At 34.3% G+C, this 24,186-nt stretch overlaps 1 protein-coding gene across 2 annotated transcripts in view; it reads left to right on the top strand.

The window, feature by feature from the left end:
• Nucleotides 1-24,186, top strand: part of TTLL7 (tubulin tyrosine ligase like 7) — a 149,992-nt gene that overhangs the window by 52,062 nt on the left and 73,744 nt on the right. The window contains exons 2-9 of one of the 2 annotated variants that reach the window (XM_027114170.1): nt 4,319-4,520; nt 4,725-4,856; nt 9,382-9,503; nt 10,133-10,200; nt 12,340-12,498; nt 13,164-13,205; nt 16,810-17,026; nt 21,487-21,651. In XM_027114170.1, the coding sequence (XP_026969971.1) occupies nt 4,496-4,520; nt 4,725-4,856; nt 9,382-9,503; nt 10,133-10,200; nt 12,340-12,498; nt 13,164-13,205; nt 16,810-17,026; nt 21,487-21,651 (930 nt within the window). In that variant the 5' untranslated portion in view covers nt 4,319-4,495. The remainder of the gene's footprint in view (nt 1-4,318; nt 4,521-4,724; nt 4,857-9,381; nt 9,504-10,132; nt 10,201-12,339; nt 12,499-13,163; nt 13,206-16,809; nt 17,027-21,486; nt 21,652-24,186) is intronic. The other variant, XM_027114171.1, reaches the window with a different exon arrangement.

Raw genomic sequence — 24,186 nt, 5'->3', positions numbered from 1 at the left:
GTACCTGATATATAACAGTACTTGTTGAATTGCAGTACATTCATGAAGGAGAAACCCGGGAAGATGATCTGGATCCTGCTAGCTGCCTAGGTGTTCCAAGAAGGAGAACTAAAGCTGATGCAACTTTGTGATCTCAACCACATTTTAAACTACACTTTGATTCTCTTGCTTTCATTCCCTAGCTTTTAAAATAGTTCCAGTCAAGCAGAATTAAGCTTCTTTGTGAAATTGTTAATATGTCATGTTTAAAGACTGAGTTTTGAAGGTAGCACAAAAAGTGGGAAAGAATATGGGCTTTAGAGAGAAATCACTTCATTGTCACCTATTAAGGTGTGACTTTGGGCAAGTTACTTATCCACGGACTCTAAATTTTACCATATGTAAAATTAGAATAAAAAATGCTTTGTATGGACTAAATACACATAAAGTTATGTGAAAGTGCTTAGTATACAGTAGGTACTGGTTTATTTGGGTCCCTTCTCCTTTCTCTCATCACCAGAAAACCAGCTTTTATTACATTTCTATTTAATGTTATTACACATATTTTCAATTTAGCTCTAATTTTGGTTCCCATGACCTTTTGTTAGATTATTTTAGTAATCTTTGGTAAGCTAAAATTTCAGTACGTACAAAGAGCCCTTATACCATTTCACCAGGGCATGGGTTTGGGGGAATTGTTGGAGAAGGTCTGAGTTTCCTAGTTTTTTTACACAAAAGTAGTTTTGCCTTCATCTTGTTGTCATCCGAAATATCAACAATGCTATCCTCATTGGTTGACATTTTAGACTTTAGGGCTGGAAAGAATCAATTCCTTCCTTTTGCATATTAAGAAATTAAGTCATCTATTTGGTAAATGGCAGAGTAAAGGGTAAGAGTTCTAATTGACTTCTTGTTCAGTGCTCTTTCTACCATATTATACTTTCATCTAGATTAAATTATTTTCATCTAAATGAAATACACAATTTGATGGGTTTTGTTGTCCACATGATAATGTTGACACAAACTTTTATCACATATATTTAACTTTTTGAATAGGTGATACATGCTTGGGTCACTGAAGGGTATACATGAAAGTTAGCCTCCCTTAGCTCTGCCCCCAGCTACAAAAGGCCACCACTGCTCTGTGCATATATCCATGTATTCACCTATCATTTTACACAAATGTAAACTTTTATGTACTTTGCTGTTTTCACTTAAAAATGTGAGAGTACTATATACATGTGTTTTGCTTCTCAGAGCTCCATAACCACCTCTTCTTACTCCCAGGTGTCGTTAGTTGATTGATTTTTTAAAATTCATGAACAAGCACTTATTGAGCACTGAGTTAGGTACTATTCTAGACTCTGGGAGTGGAAGAGTAAACAAGATAGAAGAAAACCACTGTTTTCACAGAGCTTAGTTTCTTGGTTTGTGATTGGTGATATGATAGGGATACAAATAATGGTCTCTAGGATAGGCCAGAAGAGGGAGAAATGAATTTCTTCAGGCATGATCAGAGGAAGCTTTAAGGAAAAAGTGGAAATTTATTTGGATTTTAAGTGATGGGTAGAAATTCAGCAGGAAGAACTGGGAAGAAAGGGTACTCCATCATGAATATATTAGAATTTTTGTTGTTTTAGTCTTATGCAGCTGTTGTTTTGCGTGGTAGCACTTGAAGTTCTACATTTAAGGATACTATTTGCTTGACATTTTAGTAAATTGATTTCTTTTGGAGATGGCTTCTTTACTTGCAAAATAAAATTGTCTTAGAAATCAATTTCTGCTGATCTAATTCTTTTTTCTTCTAATTTGTTTACTTGAACTAGATATGAGGATTTTTATAGATGACTTCTACCTATTTGACCCTTTTCATTCAGTTATAAGAGTTTTCATCTTTGTTTTACTTTTTTCTTATAATTTGATATGTGTATGTTGTAATTAACTATTATTTGATTTAGTGCAGTTATGTGCTTACAGCAGAGGTTGTCAACCTTGGCTGTACACTAGGATCATTTGGAGAGCTTTAAAAATGCTGATGCTTAAACCCCACCTGGGTCTGGGATGTGGCCTGGGTACCAGGATTTTCAAAAGTGCCTCAGGTGATTTTACTTTGCAGGGAAACTTGGCTTATTTGGGAGGTAACCAAAACATGCTTTCTGCTTTCGGAAAGTAGGTAACCATGGTTCACCTGAGTGGTGTGATCAATCTGTCATCTCAAATCTCTTGTTTAGAATAAAGTGAAATGGTTAGAATTGGATGGCAGAATGAGGTCCTGGAGTTTGTTAGAGCACTTTTATTGTTAATCACCAAACCATAAATGGAATTAAGCATAATCTATGGAGAGAATAATTTTAAGGCCTTTAAATTCTGTGTGGGTGGGGGAAGGGATAACAGTTCTTGTTTTGATCTCTATACAAATCAAAGTTATTAGGCTCATTATGTAAGTCAGAAATTAATAAATCTGTTTTTACAGCCTATAACAATTATTAATTTATTGTTAGTATAGTTAGGCAAACATTGTTCTCAAGCTCTTGTTTACTTTGTCACCTACTTTCAATGTAATAAGTACTCCATTACCGTAAGAGGATCTTTGTTTATTCCAGTAACAAGGTGTTGCACAAGGACTTGTGAACTCAAATAGTTACCTCCCTGAGGTATCAGACCTTCCAGAAGGAAACCAAACTGAACCATAGACTACTCCTTTCTTTTATTCTGAAAAATGATCTAGTCTATTTCCAGCTTGGAATTGGGAACTGTCGTCAGGTTAGGGATGTTTACTGTGATTTCACTGTTGGGTTTGAAGTATCGTGAATTCCCAGATACACCCATATCTTGCAGTATGGACTACAAACTTCTTGTACATCTATGTAGCATATTAGCACGCTGTCTGAAACTAGTGGGGCTCAGTGAATAGAACAGATAATCAGACAAAATTGGGTTCAAAGCCCAGATTTTCTATTTATAAGCTGTATTACCTTGATTTACTTAACTTATTTAACCTTAGTTTCCAAGTCTGGAAAACTGGGGGAAATGATACCTAAGTTCCAAGTTTGTTAATGAGGTAAAATAGTTTAGATTCTTAACATAGTGCCTGCCCACAGTTGGTCTGTAATAGATAATAGTGCCCTGGTTTTGATATTGAATTACTCTAGAGAATTATTCTAGTGAAATGATACTTGAGAACAAATCAAGCTCTATATTTTCTTATTGAATCTATTATGAATCTTATTAATAATGTCTGTTGGGAGTGGTGTATATGAGTCACATTTTATGTAGCTGAATTTTTAAATACTTGTGAACTTCTCATAAACCTGATAATATCCTGATAAAGGTGTTGATACCATACCTGTGTTTATTGTGATAGGTTTTATAACTTTCATTATGTTTAGAGACATTTTACAAGAACTTGAAGATTCTTGAAGTATGAAGGGAGAAGTTAGAAAGTTGATAGTATAGACTGGGCAGTATAGTATAGTCAGGGCACAACCCCTAGGTTCATACATACACAATGAAAATATAAGTGAAGTGTAATAGGCCATGTTGAGGCATAGCCAAACTAATTAGTTCATTCATTACAAAATGTTTATTGTGTTCCTCCGTGTGCCCAAATAAGATCATCATGGTAATGACTCCTATTTTCTGCCTTTCAAAATTGTTCTCATTTTTAAAGGCGTAATTCAAATGTGGTCTATTTGATGAAGTCACCCCTCCCCCTCACACAACTTAAAAGGAATTTCTTTTTCCTCCATTCTGTCAGCATGTGATCTCTACCCTGGCACTGGCACTTATTTCACTGTTTCATATTAAAAGCGGGGCTGCAACTAAGTTACAGGCATTGGGTTTGAAGGTTGTATGGGGTCCTGGTTAAGGGCACTGGTTTTAACATCAGAGAGATGTTATTTTCATCTCTACTTTGTCACTTACTTTCTTTGTGAAGATTTGTCCTTTCTGAGCTCAATTTACTTATCTGTTAGATGGGGATAAAAGCTTCTACCTTATAGTTTTGTTGAAAGTTTAAGTGGTATAAGTGACCTGAGATAGTAAATGTTCAACAAATGGTAGTGAATATTGTTATTGTTGTTCTTGTTTGTGTAAAGCATGTTATTTATTGTATGCAAATATGATACATGACTTAAAACCTCCTCCTTTAGATTGTGCACTTTTAAAAACGGGGGACTATTGCTTGGCATTTTTACATAAGGTTTAGTAAATTAATATTTGTTGATTAACTACATTAACTTTCATCTCTCCTTGACTTTTAAAAAGAAGAATATTGGCATATATCAAAAAAATGTCATAAAAGTTGTTTTCTAATGCCTTTGTTTTAAAATCACTGCAGGTCCCTTCTTATCTCATAATGTCAATGTCCTGAAATCTGAGGATTCCACCAAGATAATATGATAGGAACTTTCAGTGATTTGGAGCCGTATCCTACTTAGACTAATGCGGGCCTTCCAGGTTTCCTAAGAGCTTGTACAGCAGCACACACTGCTGTTGTTAATCGGCACAGGCAAGAATGCCATCTTTGCCTCAAGAAAGAGGTAAGCAGCTTGATTTAATCATGTGTACCTATTATGTGGCTGTATTATAGATCATCACTGCTAATTTTTTTAAGAATTAAAAATTAATTGGGGACTCGAAGAATCAGCATTTATAATTTTACCTTGTGGGGGGCATTTATGTTCTCTGGTATGGAGTTTTTTGTTATTTCAGTGATGTTTGGTTGGTTTACATTTCTTTTAAAGTTATTCAGGGACCCTCTCCCCTGGATCTGAATACAGAATTGCCTTATCAAAGCACGATGAAAAGGAAAGTCAGAAAGAAGAAAAAGAAGGGAACCATTACAGCAAATGTTGCTGGGACAAAGTTTGAAATTGGTAGGTCTCCTCAGAATCATGAGATTTTCATAATTGTCGGAAAAACTAATTTGATGTTGAAAACAACATAGAAATTCAGAGATAATTATCTTCTCAGAGATAATTATCTTCTATGTAATGGATTTTTGAATGGCTTCTATAAAATTTTCTTTTTTTATGAGATATTTAACATGTCAGTAATCAAATAGAACATCACTGTAAACTAAAAAGCTTTAGTTATTGATGGGATTGGATTAAATATATATGATTTTGATTAATACTTAGTTTTTAAATCAAGTGTAAAGTAATATGAGCAGTGAAACCAATGGTTCTAGCTTTAATCTTTAAATACAGAAGTGCTTAGGAAAATTGTATTGTTGTAATGCATTTTTCACTTGGGGCTAAAATTATGTTTAATCTTTAACGTTCATTATTTTGTAAATCTTTTTTTTTTTTTTTTTTTTTTTGCTGTACGCGGGCCTCTCACTGTTGTGGCCTCTCCTGTTGCGGAGCACAGGCTCCGGACGCGCAGGCTCAGCAGCCATGGCTCACGGGCCCAGCCGCTCCGCGGCATGTGGGATCCTCCCGGACTGGGGCACGAACCTGTGTCCCCTGCATTGGCAGGCAGACTCTCAACCACTGCGCCACCAGGGAAGCCCTGTAAATCATTTTAAAAACAGATTAAAAATGTAAAATGAAAAGTGCAGAATTTGAGATTTATATTAAACAATGAGAACCTGACAATAGAGTAAGAACATATTTCTGTCTATGCTTTAAAAATTATTTTGATGATACTGTTGCCTTTTATTAATAGAATTTTAGTTTTTATATGTAAGCAGTATCTGCAGTGGAGAGAATAAGTAAGAATTAATTACCTTAAATTAAGATACTTCTGCCCGGCACTGAGAAACTCATTACTACTACAAGTACTCAAAAAATCTTCCTCTTTTTAAAACATAATTTTGCATTAAAAGAGTTGAGGAAACCATGTGAATCTCAAGGATGTTAATTATTCTTACTCTTATTAACCTTTGAGGGTCGTGTTTCCACTTACAGTAATTCACCAAAGTTCATCAGGGGTCAATGGAATATTTCATAGGAATCGAGGTCCCCTAATACTCTATTTCAACAAGTGTTCCTCAGAGGAAAAAACTTTGGGCGAGTTAGTGTGGAAGGGTGAGATGTGAATTATGTGTAGCGTATTTTCTAGAGTGAAAAAACAAGAGTAACTGTTGTCAAGGTGACTAATGGGCGGTGTCAACTTATCCTCCTGTTTGCTGTTAAGGTCTTGGTGGGGTTTATAAGCAACTTGATCTAAAGGAGAGTGTTTTTGACTGTAGTTCCCTCTCACTTCTAAGGGCTGAAGTTGCATTAGCCTTCTTCACACTGATTCCAGACCTCTTTGCTGAGCCTGCTCAGTTGTGTTTAGCAAAAGCCCTGGCTAGATCAGGCTTGGAGACTTGGACAAGGGACTGCTGGGAGAATACAAAGCTAAGTATAGGGGAGGGAAAGAGACAATTGGCTGTGTGTCCAGGAGAAAGTGTTACCTTGCTTTCCCTTATTTAACCTTGTGATATGCAACAGATTACTTGTAATTTAATTACTGCTCCTTTGACAGGTTGAATTATATAATAGAAAGATAATTAATCCATAGTCAGGACACTTGTGTTTTGTTCCTGGTGTTGCCTGTTTCCTCATGTAGAATACTTTGATCACTACTAGTCTTAATATTAATTCTTTTATAACCCTGGACCAAATATTTTCACATGAATTACCTCATTTAATCTTCCAGTAACCCTGTCAAATAGGCTGCATTACTCCCTTGTTGTCCTTTTCCCTGACTTTCCTCACTCTAATAGTGAATTTGAAGTGGCTAACAGCCATAAGAAAATAAATAAGGAAAAATAAAAACAGTAAAATAGGATGAATCTTGTGGCTGATCAGAATACAAACTGCATTCCATGAAATCCTGTATAGAGATGTGCATGGGTTTGACTCTGAGCTTCCTAGTAAGCAAAGCAAATAATCGAAACATAATCAGCTATATAGAATACACAGTGCCCAGAAGATAAAACCATACTGGTTATTCAAGAGAAATGCAATTTTTTTCTAATTCCGAGTCTTGAGAGAAATTTCTCCCATAATTCCTCTTGGAGACACGTTGTGGAATGGGGAACTACATTCTCACACTAGTCCTATAATTAATACATTATGAAATTTTAATTATTACTTTTTAAAATGCCCCTTAGCACAGTTGAAGAAACTGAAGCTCACTGAGAGTTAGCAACTTACTCAAGATCGTACAGATGGCAAAAGTAGAACTTGAATCTGAATTAATTTGCTTCCAAATTTAGTGTTCTTTTTACTCTATCATACTGCCTAAATAAAATATGAATTGAAATTTAAATTGAGGAACATTAAGGTGTCCTCTGTATCTAAAATTCAGAGAGTTGTTGCATGGATTCCTATTTTTAAAACTCCTGAACAGCCTCTGAAAGCTCTATGGGTCAAGGTAAAAAAAAAGTAGGACAAATTTGTGAGGAATGGATTTTTGGTAATTTTCATTAAATGGGGACAAGACAGATTGGAGAAGGGGGTACTTAATTATGCAAGGGGAAATGTGAGAAAAATGGTTGGTGTGGTTATCTCTATTTTATCAGTGGGGAGTTTGGTTTGGTAGAAATTCAATATTGAGGCAATTACTTCACTTCTTTTTGTACAGAGAGCTCCTAAAAGACCAACATTTAAAAGCACGGATTTAGGCTTTGGCTGCCAACAGCCTTCTATTTGAAACTGACATGTTAAAGGAAGTTCTTTTCTATGCAGTGGAGGATGGTATACTTAAAAAGATGCCAATTGATTTCTAAAACTTCAATTCAAACAAAAATATGATTAAATAGCTTAGCTGAAAAAAAAAGTGACAGTTTAATACCCTACATTGTATTTTTCTTTGAAGTTCAACTTTGTCAGCTCTCCAAGCTTTGAATTTCATAATAAGAGAGATTTATATATGACCGACCTTACAAATTTGACTTTAGAATCTAAAAAAAGAATGGATCTTTTCCACCATTATGTACCCTGAATGTTCCCAGCCTCACCAGCTCATGTGTACATTAATACCCACATTTTAGTAGCTCATTATACTCCCTCCGTCCATAACTGCCACCAGTTCCATCTCTCTCCTCAGGGGTTTCCCAGTTATTTGAGAGGCCCAGGGCAATGACTTCCATGCACTCAGAAATGGGTCTGCCCCTGAGCTGCGGTTCTGGCCTTGTCATTGTTTTCTGCTTGTGAACCAGTGAAAGAACTCTCCTAGGCTGTGTCACTACGGTCCTTGCCCTCCCCACGAGCTCTAGATGACACAGAAGCTCTTGGGCCCTCAGGACGCCAGCACTGCATGGTGGTCTGCAGCAGAGAGAGGAACAGCCCTTTCCCCAAATTCTTGTACTGTACGTTGTCACGTAGGTCTTCAGAACAATCCCACGTTTTATCAAGCTTCTCATGGATAAAAGCAACTTCACCTCAACAATCCCTTCCCTGACCTCATCCGTCTCCAGTCACTGTCCTCTTCTTTTATTATGCCTGTGTTCTAGGCATTATTGCATAAAAAGCCCATTCTTTCTCCTCAGCCAAAAAGAAATCAAGAGTCCCTAGGACTTGACCAGCAGGTGTCTGGTCATCAGTTGCATACTTGAGCCAAGTACATTCAGACAATTAATCCCTTTTTACCGTATCTCCCCATATATAGGGCAGTAAAAAGAAAATGTTTAAAAATAAACATCGAAGTGCTGCTAATTTGTTACGCCATTCTATTAAGACTCCAAATTCTGTTGGAACCTAAATTTATCCTAAGTATTTGCTGATCTTTATTCTAAATTTGAACTTCATTGGAAGAAAAATGTCAATATGTTAATTGTGTAATTGTGATATCAATGTGTTGATTGTGAAATCTAAACAACAAGATTTTCTCTGAGCATAAATTTTTTCCATAGGATTAGAGGGTTGGGAGCAGATAGGAGGGCCAGAGTTTCCAAATCTCTACTGTAATTCTGCTTCATTATTTTGTATCCTGTGTCAATATAGCTGACTTGGTTTTAACTGCTAAAAATAATTTGAACTAGGGAGGTGGAAAATATAGGATAGGTCTAATGATCGGGGCTATTTTTATCTTTTCCTTTTTGTACCTAACCCAAGGTCATGAAAAAGCCATAAGTACATTTTCCTGAGTAGAGGTGTTGTCAGCTGTGTGTGTATTTTCACTATGCTATGAATAATCACTAAACTCTTTAATAGTGTTTGTACCTGTTAAATCTCAGAAAATTGAAACTAAGGATTTTGGGTGCCACTTAAAAACAGTTCTCTGTTGCTATTGAGTATAATTTGGCATTAAATTGTTGTAGCTAAAGATAAGGTTATGCTATAACTAATGGAAATTTTACAAGTGAAATACTGTGAGCTAAAATTTATATATATCAAAAAATATTTTCATAATGAATGTATTTCAGAAGTATTTTAATTTTGGTTTAACTTAACTGTTTACTTACAGTTCGTTTAGTAATAGATGAAATGGGATTTATGAAAACGCCAGATGAGGATGAAACAAGTAACCTTATATGGTGTGATTCAGCTGTTCAGCAGGAGAAGATTGCAGAGCTGCGAAATTACCAGGTGGGAAATTAATCATGACCAATTTTTGGTCAGTAGGAAAGTTATATGAATTCCATTATAAGTTTCTTTAGATAAGGCTCTTAATAAGTTGACATATTAAATTTCAGTTCTAATTTACCTGAATAGCCTGTTTTGTTGCTGTCCAGTTATACTGACTCTTTGCCTGAAGACTGCATCCTCTCAAATTTAACTTTTAACCTCTTTCCATCTTTAAGGAAGAATTGATAGAGGAAAACTCTTCCTACGCTGGTGCTTTGCATTATGCTTAAAGATGAACAATGTGGAGTAGATTGCATAAAGAGATCTGAACACAGATATCCCTTGTAATGTCAGCTATGTGTAATTTGGCTTCATTATTTTATTTCTGGAATGTAATACAAACATATTAAAAAATAAAAAAGCCAAATACATGGAATTTTAGACAATTGAGATTTTGAATAGTTCTTCCTGTTAGTGTAGAGGGTTATACAAAATTGACTGTAGGCAACAAATTAGTCCATTTTCATCAGGTTTTTTGTTTTCTACTAAAAAAAATTAAACTCAAAGAATGAATGTAACTTTATTATAGTATAAATGAATATATTCATTAAGTTAATGAAAATATTAATGTTGACCTTTTTATTTTCCAGAGGATCAACCATTTTCCAGGAATGGGGGAGATCTGTAGGAAGGATTTCCTAGCAAGAAATATGACCAAGTAATCTTCATTTTCTTGTAGTAGAGAAGACCTGTTCAAAAATTACATTTTGAATGTCATAGTGCTATCTTTCACAAATTTATATTGATTTGAAATGATATTTTGTTGGAAGAGATAGAATTTTAGAGCTAGGAGTGTTTTAAAATTTTCCTGGTTCTATTCTTTGACTTTGCAGAGGAGGTAATTGAGGGTCAGAGACATGAATATCTTGCACAAAGTCAAATAGCTAACAGCAGAGCTGGAGTAGAAACCTGGTCTCCAGAATTTCAAGGTTCTTTTCACTGCAACTTGCTGTCTCTCTAGCAGCATAAGTTTTTCTTTTAAATGTAAAAAGTTTTCTGTACATGGCATTCAATATATACTTAATTATTTTCAGTTAAACCTTGCAGGAACTAATTTGTTGCATTATATCCCACCTGTGGGTATGTATGTGTTCAGAATACTGGTTATTGAGCATCTAATATGAGCCAGGCACTGTAATAGGTGCCTGTGTGCACACATATACGCATACACACGTATATGTTCCTACCTGGGGATACATGCACACATATTTATCTCAGAGACCATTATTTAGAGTAATAATCTGCTTTCATGGGAAAAACTGTTAACAGGTAAAGTGTTATACTGAATATACTGCGGAATTTTTGTGCAGCTTATATTTCTGTTGATTAGATTTTTTTTTATTTTAAGAAAGTTGATAAATTGTATGCTTGGATTTTTTTCTAAATATAACAAAGAATGGTATCATTCATAAACACCTCATGGTTAGTTTTAAAATGTATTGTTCTATTAAAGCTTTAACTTGATCTAATTTCACATTATTGTTAAAATATAATAAATACATGCAAAGGTGTTGGAAATAAAAACAAGTACATTAGTACTGTTATTGTGCTTCCTTTAGATGTGTGTGTGTGTGTGTGTGTGTGTGTATGTGTGTGTGTGTTTCAAAGCAATCAGTGTTAGCCTATTTGGTACTGAGATTATTTACCTGGTTGGCTTATTTTGGATTTGACAGATGTAGTTGGTGATTATTTTCCTTCTCATAGAGGAAACGTAACTTTTTTTATCGGGTTCTCTTGAAAGAGCACTTGAAATATGTAACTGTATGACCTTCCAGTTTTTGTGGAAGCCAGGTAGCTTATATATTCCACACCCTAGTCTTACAGTATAGGCCCTGCTTCTGTGCATATTATATACTATGGTCCCATTTTAGTTTTAACTGATCTCGTTTGGAAACAGTAACTACTCATCTATAAAAGACTTGCATACATTTATAAAGAAGACTTTTTGAAACAATCAGATTTTCTTAAATAGGTAATATTTTAAAATATTTCTAAGGATTTTAAAATTGTTATTGGGAATCAGTATGTACCAAATAATTAGCATTTGGATTAATCAAAAGCAAACATTTTATACCTAGTATTGTATCAGTATCCCTAAGTTATGTACCAAATAGGCAGCCTGATTTATAGCAAATACAAAAATGTCAGGACATACATTGTAGCCATAAAACTACATGTATAGGTAGATGTAGTTGATGTAAACAAAACCTGACTCAGAGGCTTCAATGGTTTTCTCACAAAAGTAGTAAAACTCCAGAAAACACCGGGGGTAAAAGGCAATCTAAAATTTTTCCCTATGGATGACCCAGCAAACTCCAAATCATCTTTTAAGAAGCAATATGAATGGCACCTGGCTGTGAACCGTACTAACCACCCGCATCCCAGAGGCAGAGTTAATGCCGCCTTCCACATGTTACCTTGCCTTATGTAGCTTTATTGCACCTATCACACTGTATTTAATTAATAGCCTACATATAAATTCCTTAGAACAGAGACCATGTTAATCCTCAGTGCCCAACACGTAGTATATACTCAAATGTTTGATCTACTAATATGTAAATTAATACATGGGGCAGAAATTCTTGTCTATTTTTTCCACTAATGTATCCCTAGTATCTAGAATAGTGCCTAACATATAGTAGGTGATTAATAGGCATTTTAAAAAATTAATGAATTGATCAATAAATGAAGAAATGGAGGGAATTTAAATCCTTGTAGTAAATGTCAGTAGCACAGAGAAAGAAAGTTTAGATAAGTTTGAATAGAAATTACTTTTCATATTATCTCTAACTTACAGAATGATCAAGTCCCGGCCTCTGGATTATACCTTTGTTCCTCGAACATGGATCTTCCCTGCTGAATATACACAATTTCAGAATTATATGAAAGAATTAAAGAAAAAAAGAAAGCAGAAGACTTTTATAGTAAAACCAGCTAATGGTGCAATGGGTCATGGGTAGGTATTTTTCATATGGAATACATAAAAATTTTAAAAAATTGGGGGAAAGAATAAGTGTGACCATTTGCTCATGGTTGAGTACTAATATGAAAAAAAAATAAAATAGCTTTCTAACTTTTGCTTTTTTGGAACTAAATATTTAATGAGCCCTTTTACCCTGTCCTGGAGACTTCAATAATTCAATCTAAAAATTTAATCAACAGGTTGTGAGACTTTGATAGGAGACTACAAAATAGAGAAAGTAAATATTTTCTAATTTTTTTCTTAAACATAAAATTTGCATTCATCATAATTTTAGAGTAAGCTTGGAGAGGAAAATCAGTTGATACAATAGAGCTAAATTGAGTTGGTGAATGAAATGGAAAGGGTGTTACTGTTTTCATCTTAAAAAAAAAATCTTAAGCACAAAATATCTATTTTCTTTGCTTTACAAATGATTTTTTTCTTTATGTAGCCATGGTAATTGGATTGAAGATGAGTAGAACACATTTTAAGTTAAAGTGCTGAGAACTAGACCTGTTAGCTGGGGATAGATTATACAACTTAATATTGCTGTTTACTTTTGCTTTCTTATGTTAGTTTTCTGCTGTTTACTTTTTCAAAGAAAATGTGGCTGAAGCTACTTTTAATAAAAACACAAGTAATTTTTATCTTTGATTTAGAGTGCTGTGGGGAAAAAAGATATTTGGAAATATAGCTGCCAGGTAAATTACTGTTCAACACATTTCCTTTTAACTTTTAATCATAATTTAATAATTTAATCAGACATTATTTTAAACTGTGGTTTAGTGACTTAAAAGACAAACGACATGTAGTGTTAGTGGAAATTGTATATTAATTGTTTAATGTAAATTTGGTTCACTATATGTTAGTATCAAGGTAAACATTTTGGGGAAGATAATTGAAGTTCACATTTTCTCAATTTTAATGTTAAAAATTATGTTAAAAATTCATTTTTATATATATTTAATGTTAGTATAATAGTTAATAATATTAATTGACTACAGTAATAAAATAGCTGAAAAAGTATACTATACATACTGTGCTGCCATGGTTTATCTCACGCAATGCAGAAGTACATAGGTAAAGTACACCTCTCTCATCTGTAGAATATATCTATTTCCTTGCTGGTTTTCTGTTTAATTGTCCTGTTCATTATTGAGAGTGGGGGGCATTGAACACTTCAGCTGCTATTGTTGAACTGTCTATCTGTGCCTTCAATTCTATCAGTTTTTGCTTCATATATTTTGGAGCTCTGTTGTGAGGTGCATATGTTTATAATTATTATATCTTCTTGATGCATTGACTTTTAAAAATTATTATATTACTGTTCTTCTTCGTCTGTTGCAGTACTTTTTGTCTTAAAGTCTATTTTGTCTGATACTAGTATAGCCACTTCAGTTCTCTCTTGGTTACTGTTTGCATGGAATATCTTTTCCATTTGTTCAGTTTCAGCCTATTTAAGTCTTTGAATATAAAGTGTGGCTCTTGTTGACAGCATGTAGTTGGGCCATATTTTTTATACATTCTGCCAAATCTTGTCTTTCAACTGGAGAGTTAATCCATTCTTATTTATTATGTAATTATTGATAAGGAAAGATTTACTTTTGGCATTTTGCTATTTGTTTTCTTTATGTCTTATATAGTTTTCATACCTCAATTTCTCCATTTCTGCCTTCTTGTGTATTACATGGGTATTTTCTAGTGTACCATTTTAATTTCATTGTCATTTATTTTACTATATATTTTTTGAGTTATTTTTTAAATGGTTGCTTTGGGGTTACAATTAGCATCTCCATTTATAACAACCTAGTTTGGATTAATATCATTACTTTTAACAGTAAAAACAACAACAACAACAACAAAACTTGCTTCTATTTGCTTCTGCCCCCTTTATGATGTTTTTGTCACAAATTACACCTGTATGTATTATGTACCCATCAAAATAGATTTATAATAATTGTTTTATGCAGTTGTGTTGTAAATAATACAGGAAAAATAAGCAGTTACAAACCTAAACTACACTAGTAGTGACTTTTATTTTTACCTATGTAGTAATCTTTACAGGTGCTCTTTATTTCTTTGTGTAGATTTGAATTACTGCCTAGTGTCCCTTTGCTTCAGCCTGAAGGATTGTCTTTAGCATTTCTTATAGGCCAGGTATAATAGCAACAAAATCTCTCAGTTTTTGTTTATCTGGTAATGTCTTAATTTCTCTTTCAATTTTGAATATTTTGTCAGGTATAGATTTCTTGGTTAACAGTTTTTTTTTTTTTCTTTTTCTATCAGCACTTTGAATATGTCATCTTACTGTGTTCTGCCCTCCATTGTTTCTGATGAGAAATTAGCTCTTTATCTTAATGAGGATCCCTTGGGTGGGATGAGTGGCCTGTCTTGCTACTTTTTTCTCTTTCTCTAGGCTTTTGACAGTTTGATTAGAACATGTCTTAGTGTGGCTCTCTTTGAGTTTATCTTACTTGAAATTTATTAGGCTTCTTGATTTGTAGGTTAATATTTTTCATCAGATTGGGAGATTCTCAGCCATTAATTCTTCAAAGAGTCTTTTTGCCCCTCTCTCTTTTCTTCTTTTGAGACACCCATTATTAGTGTGTTGATATTATTGATGTTGTCTTGCAGGACTCTTAAGCTCTGTTCATTTTTCTTCATTCTTTTTCCTTTCTGTTCCTCAGACTAATCTCAATTGATTTATCTTCAGGTTTACTGAGTCTTTCCCTGCCTTCCCACATCTTCTGTTTAGCCCCTCTAATGTATTTTTGTTTCAGTTATTGTACTTTTCAACTTCAGAATTTTTGTTTGGTTACCCCCACCTACCCCGCCACCTTTAAAAGTAATTTCTATCTCTACTGATATTCTGCATTGGTGAGATATTATTCCCATGGTTTCCTTCAGTTCTTTGTACATGATTTCCTTTAGCTCTTTGAACAAATTTAAAATAGTTGATTTAAATAATTTATTGTCTAGTAAGCCAAATGTCTGGGTTTCCTCAGGTATAGTTTCTATTAATTGAGAATTTTTTTTGTGTATGGGTCATACTTTTTTTTTTTTGAATGACTCATGATATTTTGTTGAAAATTGGACATTTTGTGTATTGTAATGTAGCAACTCTGACAATTAGATTCTCCCTCCTCTACAGGGTTTTTTGTTACCATTTGTTCTAGTTGATGTTTATTTGTTTAGTGACCTTTCTGAAATAATTTTGTAAAGTTTGTATTTTTTAATTGTGTGTGACCTCTGAAGTTCCTGTTCTGTTAGATCAGTGGTCAGTGTAATTGTCCAATCCGTTAGTAATTGAACAGAAATTTCCTTAAACACTGGGAACCAAATATCTGTATCTATACCTATATCCATATACACACACACATATATATATGTGTGTGTGTGTGTATATGGATATAGGTATAGATATACATATATATCCCCCAATCCTTGCAGATGGGGGGTGTGTGTGTGTGTGTGTGTTAGAACATGCCTTCAACACTTAGCTAGGTAGTTTATAACTCTGCCTTAGCCTTCACCTCCTACTTGATGGTTAGCTGGAGGTAAGAGCTTAGGGCCATCTCAGGTCTTTCCTGAGCATGCACTTAGCCCTGGGCATTCATATGGTCTTCTAGAATCCCAGAAATATATGAGAGCTTTTCAAAGTCCTTATTCCCCAAAGATTGTCATTCCTGTCTTTCCCCCCAATCTTTGCAGTTAGTCTGATGGTTTTCCCAACTGCTATTTGTTGCAGGGACTACTACATTTGTCTTTAAATGTTTTCAATATTGTCTCTGCCGACCACCCCCCCCCCCCCCCCCCCCCGCAAGTAGCTGCCTCAGCACTGGGAGAGTTTGCAGTTAGACAAGATAAAAGAAAACCTTTGAGATTGTCCAGGGAACCACAGAACTGAATTAAACAAATAGACAAACAAACAGACAAACAAAACAACCACAAGAATAGGTCTGTTCTACTGCCTCTAGAACCAGAACCTGTACTGGGAACACAGGTTACTGCTCAAGGCCACTGCTGAGCTGGGGGTTGGGGGTGGTACCAGAGTAAATTAAAATGCTAGGAATCTCTTTTACACAGATTCAGCTGTTTTTTTTTGTTGTTGTTTGTTTGTTTTTTATTACATGTTCCTTGGTTAGTATCCATGGTTCTAAAAAAGTTACTTCTGACAGTATTTTTATGCTGTATTTTTTTTGTGTGTGTGTGATGGGACCACTTTCCTCTTGAGTATTACCTATAACTTTGTTAAAATCCTGACTCCATAACAAATTATTCTTTTAACCTTTTCTTTAAATTTAGGATTTCTTTGATAAGAAATGGTGACAAACTTCCATCTCAGGATCATTTGATTGTTCAAGAATACATTGAAAAGCCTTTCCTAATGGAAGGTTACAAGTTTGATTTACGAATTTATATTCTGGTAACATCGTGTGATCCACTAAAAATATTTCTCTACCACGATGGACTTGTGCGAATGGGAACAGAGAAGTACATTCCACCTAATGAGACCAATTTGGTAAGTGATACCAGACACTATGATTTTATTAATTTATTCAACATCTATTTTTAAAACACCTATTGTGTATAAATGTTAAATGAACAAAGTTCCTCCTCTCAGGCTTTTATAGTCTAGAAGAATTATATACATAAATAAGACTGCCTCTAATTTAAGACAGCTTTGTGAAAATTAGAAAAAAAAGTGCCTGCTTCTCCAGGTAGGCTAATTAGGAAAATACACCCCATCTGGGTGCTGTGAGCATGAGGATGGATTTCGAAGTATATATGTGTGTGTAGTGGTACTGGATAGAAATGATTGATACAGAAATACAAATTAAAATAATATGCAATTGAGAAATACAGATAAAGTGTTATAGAATTGAGTGTAGGAATAGGTTTTGTTCAGCTTCTCATGGGAGAGGTGGTATTTGAGCAGTCTTTGTATGAAAGGTATGGTTTAAACATGTAGAATGTGGGAGAAAGTATATGAAACAGAGAAAGCAAAAGTTATCAGAAAGTAGAGTTATTTTTTGTTGGAACAAAAGAGAAGATTTCAAATTTATGTTGATCAATTGTGAAGTAGAGACATAAATTGGCAGTTTCATAGTACGTTTTTAATTCTGTTAAGTGGAGATTTTTGTAAGTATTTTTCCATTAAGATTATCTTTGTGTAACCATAACATATTGATGAAAGTCATAACTGTAGTTTATGAAGGTCAAACTGTAATTTATTATCATAATTTATCATGAAAGTCATAAATGTAATTTATAGTTTATGAGAGACAAACCGTAGTTTATTATCCATACTTCAAAGTTTAGTTAACCTCTACCTCTATTTTTGGATCTACTAATTACAGTAAAAAAATATACCTAATTAAGGATTGTTTCCCATTTTTGTCAAAGGCCTGGTTATTGTTCTATAATATTATGCACATAAATGACTACATTGAGTGGTCATTTTCCAAAATTAAATGACTAATCATAAATGTTGCTACGTTCAATTAACTAAAAAATGTTGTAAACCTGGCAAAGGAAGAATAAGGGAACTGTCAAAGTTTTTACAGGGAAGGAAGATAAAAGAAAGAATCATCTCTTCAAAGCTCATAAGGTGTGGATACATCCAAGCTCCAAGAAATGTTTGAACTCCACTGCATTCTAGACATTGTGCTGGTTTGGGAAAAATGGTGACCAAGACAGATACAGTACTTGATCTCACAAAAGCAACAATCTAGTGGGGAGGCAGAAAATAAAATAAGCAATTATAATACCCAGTGGTAAGTGTAATGGTTTAAGAAACTGAGAATGCTATGGCAGTGCATAGCAGGAACATCTAACTCAGTTGGAGATACAGTTAGAGAGGGAGTTTGTAAAGTGAAATCTGAAGAGTGAGGGGTTAGCTAAGTTAGAGGTGGGGTGGGATGGGTTAAGACTCCAGGTAGAAGAATGGCCCAGAGGTAGGAGGGAGAGTGATACGTCTGGAGAGAGCACACACGTTCAATATGGCTAAAGTACAGACTAAGACATCAGGATGGAGAGTCCCAGAGGCCAGATCTTGGTAGATCATGGCTAGGATTTTGGAACTTAACCTAAGAAGAAGGGAAGCATTGAAAGATTTTAAACAAGGGAAAGAAGGAATGAGATTGTTGTCTTAAAAAGGTCACCTGGTCTATGGTGTGGGGAATGTGAGATGGGGCTGTAGATGGATAGGGGAGACTAGAGTAAGGGAGACAAGAAGCTGTATTCTAGTCTAACCACATGTGAGAGACAAGATGACTTAATTTGAAGTGATAGTAGGGCAGGACTACGAATAAGAATACAGATTTCAGATATATTTACGATACCATGGGTAACACTGATATACCAACAAGTTGATTTGTAGAATAAGGGAAAGAGAGAGAGAAATTAAGGATAAAACTCAAAAGAGTTTTGGCACAGCAGTTGGGTGGATGGTGACATTCACTGTGATAGGGAGTATAGGAGCTTTTAAAGTTTTGCAGAAAGCTGATGTGTTTGATTTGAGATGCCTGTGTGACTTCCAAATGGATCTATACTATTGGCATTTGGATATACAGTATAGGTCTAAAGCTCAGATGAGAGAACTGAGCTACAGGCATAATTTGGGGCTTATCAGTTTATAGATTATAATTAAAATAGTTGGAGTGGGTAAGACTGGATTATATATATGTAAAGCAGATAGTCATGTTTTGAGAGGAAAGAGTAAAGGAAGAGATAGGAAAGGGTAAGACTTGAAAGCTCATTTAGGTGATAAAGTGATTTATTCTAATTTCTTAAGTTGGATGTATGTGATTTACTTAAGTACACTGGGTTAGGAAATCATATTGAAAGATTGGGAGTCAGGAAATGTGGCCTCTAGGTTTCGCTTTGCCAAGTGCTCTTGAGTCACATAATCTCCTGGCTTTGGTTTTCACATATATGAAAAATGATGTTCTCCTGTATAAACATCAGTGTTCCTCATATATCTCTAAAATTTCACGGTTGAGTTCCTACATGAAGATACTAAAAATTTAAAAAGTGAAGTGCAAAACTTTATCTAAAGTGAGATCACTCTTATTTAAAAGATAAGTTTAAGAAAAAAGGTGGAAAAAATAAACCAAAATGCTCCCATTGGTTGTTTTTGGACAGCAGACTGCTTCATATTTTTTTCCTTCTTCGTATTTCCAATTTTTAAAATAGCGTGCATTTTGTCATGAGCTGTATATTGATAAGCTACATGTAAGGAAATCATGAGAGAATTTCAGAAATTGAAATATAATAAACATAAATTTTTTTGCCACCCCGTGTAGCAGTCAGTCAATCCTTGAAAGGTTCTGTATATTCCAATTCATTATTTTGAGCCTATACACTATAAAATAGGATAGAGAATAGTTATATACTTTTTATGCATTGCAGGTTGCTATTTGATTCAGAGCTGCCATTACTTCTCCTTATGGCAAATGTCCAACTGACAGTGAACTGTTTAGAAGGGGATTTTTGTCAAAGTAGATGTGAAATTGTGGAATTTCCAATGCTACATATAAAAATAATGTTTTAAGAAAAATGCAAAGTTCCATTTCTTATTCACGTTTCCACTAGGATAGCTAGAGTTTTTATTACTGCTGTTAGTATTTATTTTAAGAAATTCCTGCCAAATGGAGAGCTCCTCAAAAAATTATTTTCCAAACAAAAATAATTTCTATTTTGGAAACTAAGAAATGTTATAGTTTGATTAATTTCCTTTTTTCTTTAAATCAAGCACTTAAAATTAGACAAGTATGAGGTTATGCTCTTTCTTTTAAATATCACTTAAAGTGATAATTTTCATGAAGGTAGGGACTATGTCTGCCTTATTAATCTTTGTGTCCACAGTGCACAGCACACATTCCTGCCAGTGGTGGGTACTCCTTAAATATTGTTCAATATACAAAAAAAATTCTTAATTACTGGTGGGCATATGGATTAATAAACAACATGTAGCTCATATGATCAGTTCTGCATATTTGCTTCAAAGATTTCAATACTGTAGACTTAAGTAACTGCAGTGAAAATAAAATATGATATAAATATCATTGGTTATTAACAAATCAGAATAGTAATGATGTGCTCAAAGTATGTATTCATTGTGATGCAACATTGCTATCTAAAGTGGTTTCTGGGAATAGGATCATGAGGGTGGGATTTACAGACCTCATGAATGTTTATGATAGATTGATAAGGAGCTATTAATGTATATTAATTGACAATTATGAGAAATTTTAAATTTTGTATTCTTTTTCAAGTTTATTTGAGGATAACACTGTCAACAAACATAAGAATATAGAGAGACTAAGACCTAAGAACTCGAGTATGGAGCGCTATAAATTTGCTGTTAATCATTTAGACATTTGTACAGCATCGTGTGGTGCTTCTGTCTCCTGACTCTGAGTGCACTCTGTCTTGTTAACAAGTTACAGTGATCTTCCAGTCAGGATGGGAGGGCAGAGGTTGAGGTTGGTATCCTACCTCTAGGTTTCTGCTACTTACTTGAGCTTTTACTTTTAAATCTTTGTTTGAGAAGATATAGAATACTCTCTCAGAAAATTCCTTTACCAAAACAAGTTAGGATGAAAATTTTAGAAAAACATTAAAAACAAACCAACTAAGAAAAACAGACTTCAAAGTTACAGCATTTTTCTTGCTTAGCAATATGTAGTTTCACATTTTCATTTAATTACTCTATATATTCTTATTATTTTCATACTTTCTATGGTAGATATCTTTTCAATAATATACAAAGTAACTTTGAAGGTGACTACTTTCACAACCTTTTTTAGAAAAATGTGCCATTGCATTTTGAAAATTACCTTTATAATCATTAAATTATGAATATGTATATTTTAAACTTTGAAATTGGCTTTCCTCTTCGGATGCTTTCTTTTCTGTGAAACGTCATGGTTCTAGAGTCTCATAGGTGATAACAACTTTGGTTCTGACTTGTTACAGACCCAGTTATACATGCATCTGACAAACTACTCTGTGAACAAGCACAATGAGCATTTTGAAAGGGATGAAACTGAAAACAAAGGCAGCAAACGTTCCATCAGATGGTTTACAGAATTTCTACAAGCAAATCAACATGATGTTGCTAAGTTTTGGAGTGATATTTCAGTAAGATTATACCATTTCACAATTTTAACTGTCTTTCCTCATATTAATTGAAAGGATCATCAACCATTTTAAATAAAAAACGGATTACATTAGATTGGGCAGATAAAGTGTGCTTTTATGAAGAAAGTGAAATTTATCATGGACCTTAATAGATAAGTAGTACTTTTACTGCTAGGATCGGAAAGAGGGAATGCTAAGCGGAGGCAAAAGCATGAGTAAAGGCATGGAGGTATGAAAATAGTTCAAAGTGGCCCAGGTTGGTGCATATCGTATTTGTGGGAGATACATGAAGACTTAATGGCTGGAAAGATATGTGGAGCCAAGTTTTAGGTCTGGAAATCAAGGCTTCACTTGGTAGGCAGTAAGGATTCATTCAGTTTTTAAGGGAGGAGATTAATAAGGCCAAAGACCATGCATGCATTTGAAAGATAAATCTGACAATGGGTATAGGATGGGTTAGAGTGAAGACCAGAAGTAGGTAGAGGAGGGCATTTGGGAGTAGTTTCAGGGAAAAGAATGGCCTGAATTGAACCACAATAAAAGAGGTGACAATGAAGTAGACCTTGAGATTAACTGAATGTTTAGAATGGGGAGGGGGGAAGAAGTATTCAGATATTCTTCTGCAGTTTTGAGGAATAATTATAAGGAGAATGGGTGTGGCCTTATTTGAAATAGAATAGGAAGGAATTTATTTTGAGAAGATGTAGAGCTTAGTTTTGCAGATGAGAGAAAAGAGTTCTATTCACTTATTTGCTAGTTCATTTATTCATTTATTCAGTAAACATTTATTGAACCCATAATATAAGCCTGTCCCTGGCTGATAATTTGAGGATTTATAAGATACAGCTCCAAGCCTCAAAAAACTCAAGAGTTTGGTAGGAAACACTTGCACATAAATTGTTAATGAAATGCAATGTAGCAAGTACAAAAACAGAGGCATACATTGGATTCTGTGGGGTCGTAGAGGAAGACCACATGTAGTAGCTTTGAGTGGATGGGCATAGCAGAACTTCCTGGAGGCATTGACACCTGAACTCAGTTTTCTAAAAGTCCATGAGGCTATGATGAATTCTACTTTCGATATGTTAAACTTGAAATGCTCTCTCAGGTAGAAAAGTTGAGCAGGCAGTTAAAAGTGTATGTATGAGGTGTAATGGATAATTAAAGCCATGGCAGTAGATGAAATTCCAAATGGTAAGGGTAAAGAGAGAAAAGGAAACATGTATGAGAAGATAACCTTGGTGAAACAGACCCTTTTATTAATCCTAGCAGAAATATTAAAATGGTATTCATAGTTAAGAAGAGTATGTTGAAAATACTTAACATGATAGGGCTATACAATTTGACTTCTGGGACAAGTAATATATATTTAAATAAAAATATCGTGGAAAATGGATGTGAAAGTTCATTGTTGGTTGAACTTGGTTCTCTTGAGAAAATCAGAGAAAAAATCAGCATCATTATATTTATTCCTTTTCTTAGTGTTTTGTTAGTTTGAATCTTTTTAAAAATCTTATTTTCTGTCTCACAGAATGTAAACCAGAAGATACTTAGGTGTCAGACAAGTAAAAAGGAGTTAAGTAGTCTGGATAGAAGAAAATAGGGCAGGCTGGGAACGGTGGTCATTTGAGGAGCGTAAGCGGTCTAAAGAGGATAGATATCACTCAGCACCAGCCTATTGGTGCCATGTGGTATTTTGGGCCCAGTGTGCCTCATTCTCTAATTGGTCAATAGATGCCCTAAGTCTCCTGATTTATAAATGTTGGCAACAAATTCAAAATTTTTAAAAATTTAGGGGTCCCATCAAATTTTAAAGTTTGTCATTTGGATTTGGTCAGATTCTCACCAACTTGTTAACTTTCTTTTATGTCTTCCTGAGAGACTAAATATTGATACATCCAAACAAGAAATTTGATTCCAACAATGCCATTTATTTATCTATTTACTTTATCAAGGCCAGTTTTTTTGAAATTCCAAAAAATATTCTAATAATGATAGTTTACTATCATGTGGGTCAGAAACATCAAAGTGGTAAAATTTGCAATTTTGATACAGTAGCTCAATGATGGAAGATCTACTTGGTGATACCTGGATGATATAATGAATGGGTCATTTGGTGACTAGCTCAGAGAGACCAAGAAAGTTTTAGATGCCCTCTGGTATTCTTTTTCTTTACCAGATTCTTCACTTCTTATGAGTTTGATTGTTCAGGGAAGTCTTTGTGAAAAGGTGCAATCTGTTGTGTTGCCTTGGGGAGGAATGTACGGAGAGAATCAGTCAGAGAGAAAAATGGATATCATTAGCTTTACAGACATTGGTTTTAAGTGGTACTTTCCCCACATAATTGAATTAGGACAAGGTATACAACTAAGACTAATACTAATAAGAGTATGGAAATTAACTCCTCAGAGCTTAAAATATAATTTTCAGATATTACTTGAACATAGCAATTGCCGGCCTATTAAGCTCTGATACACTGCATGATCATTTCTATAAATGGGTAAATTTTGCATCATTCTTGCCTACATTTGTTAA

This window comes from Aethalodelphis obliquidens, unplaced genomic scaffold, assembly GCF_003676395.1.
Source record: "Aethalodelphis obliquidens isolate GAN/ISIS:26980383/991018 unplaced genomic scaffold, ASM367639v1 scaffold13, whole genome shotgun sequence".
NCBI classification, from domain to species: domain Eukaryota; kingdom Metazoa; phylum Chordata; class Mammalia; order Artiodactyla; family Delphinidae; genus Aethalodelphis; species Aethalodelphis obliquidens.
The sequence above is the reverse complement of the archived record's forward strand: the minus strand, read 5'-3'. Positions and strand labels throughout refer to the sequence as shown.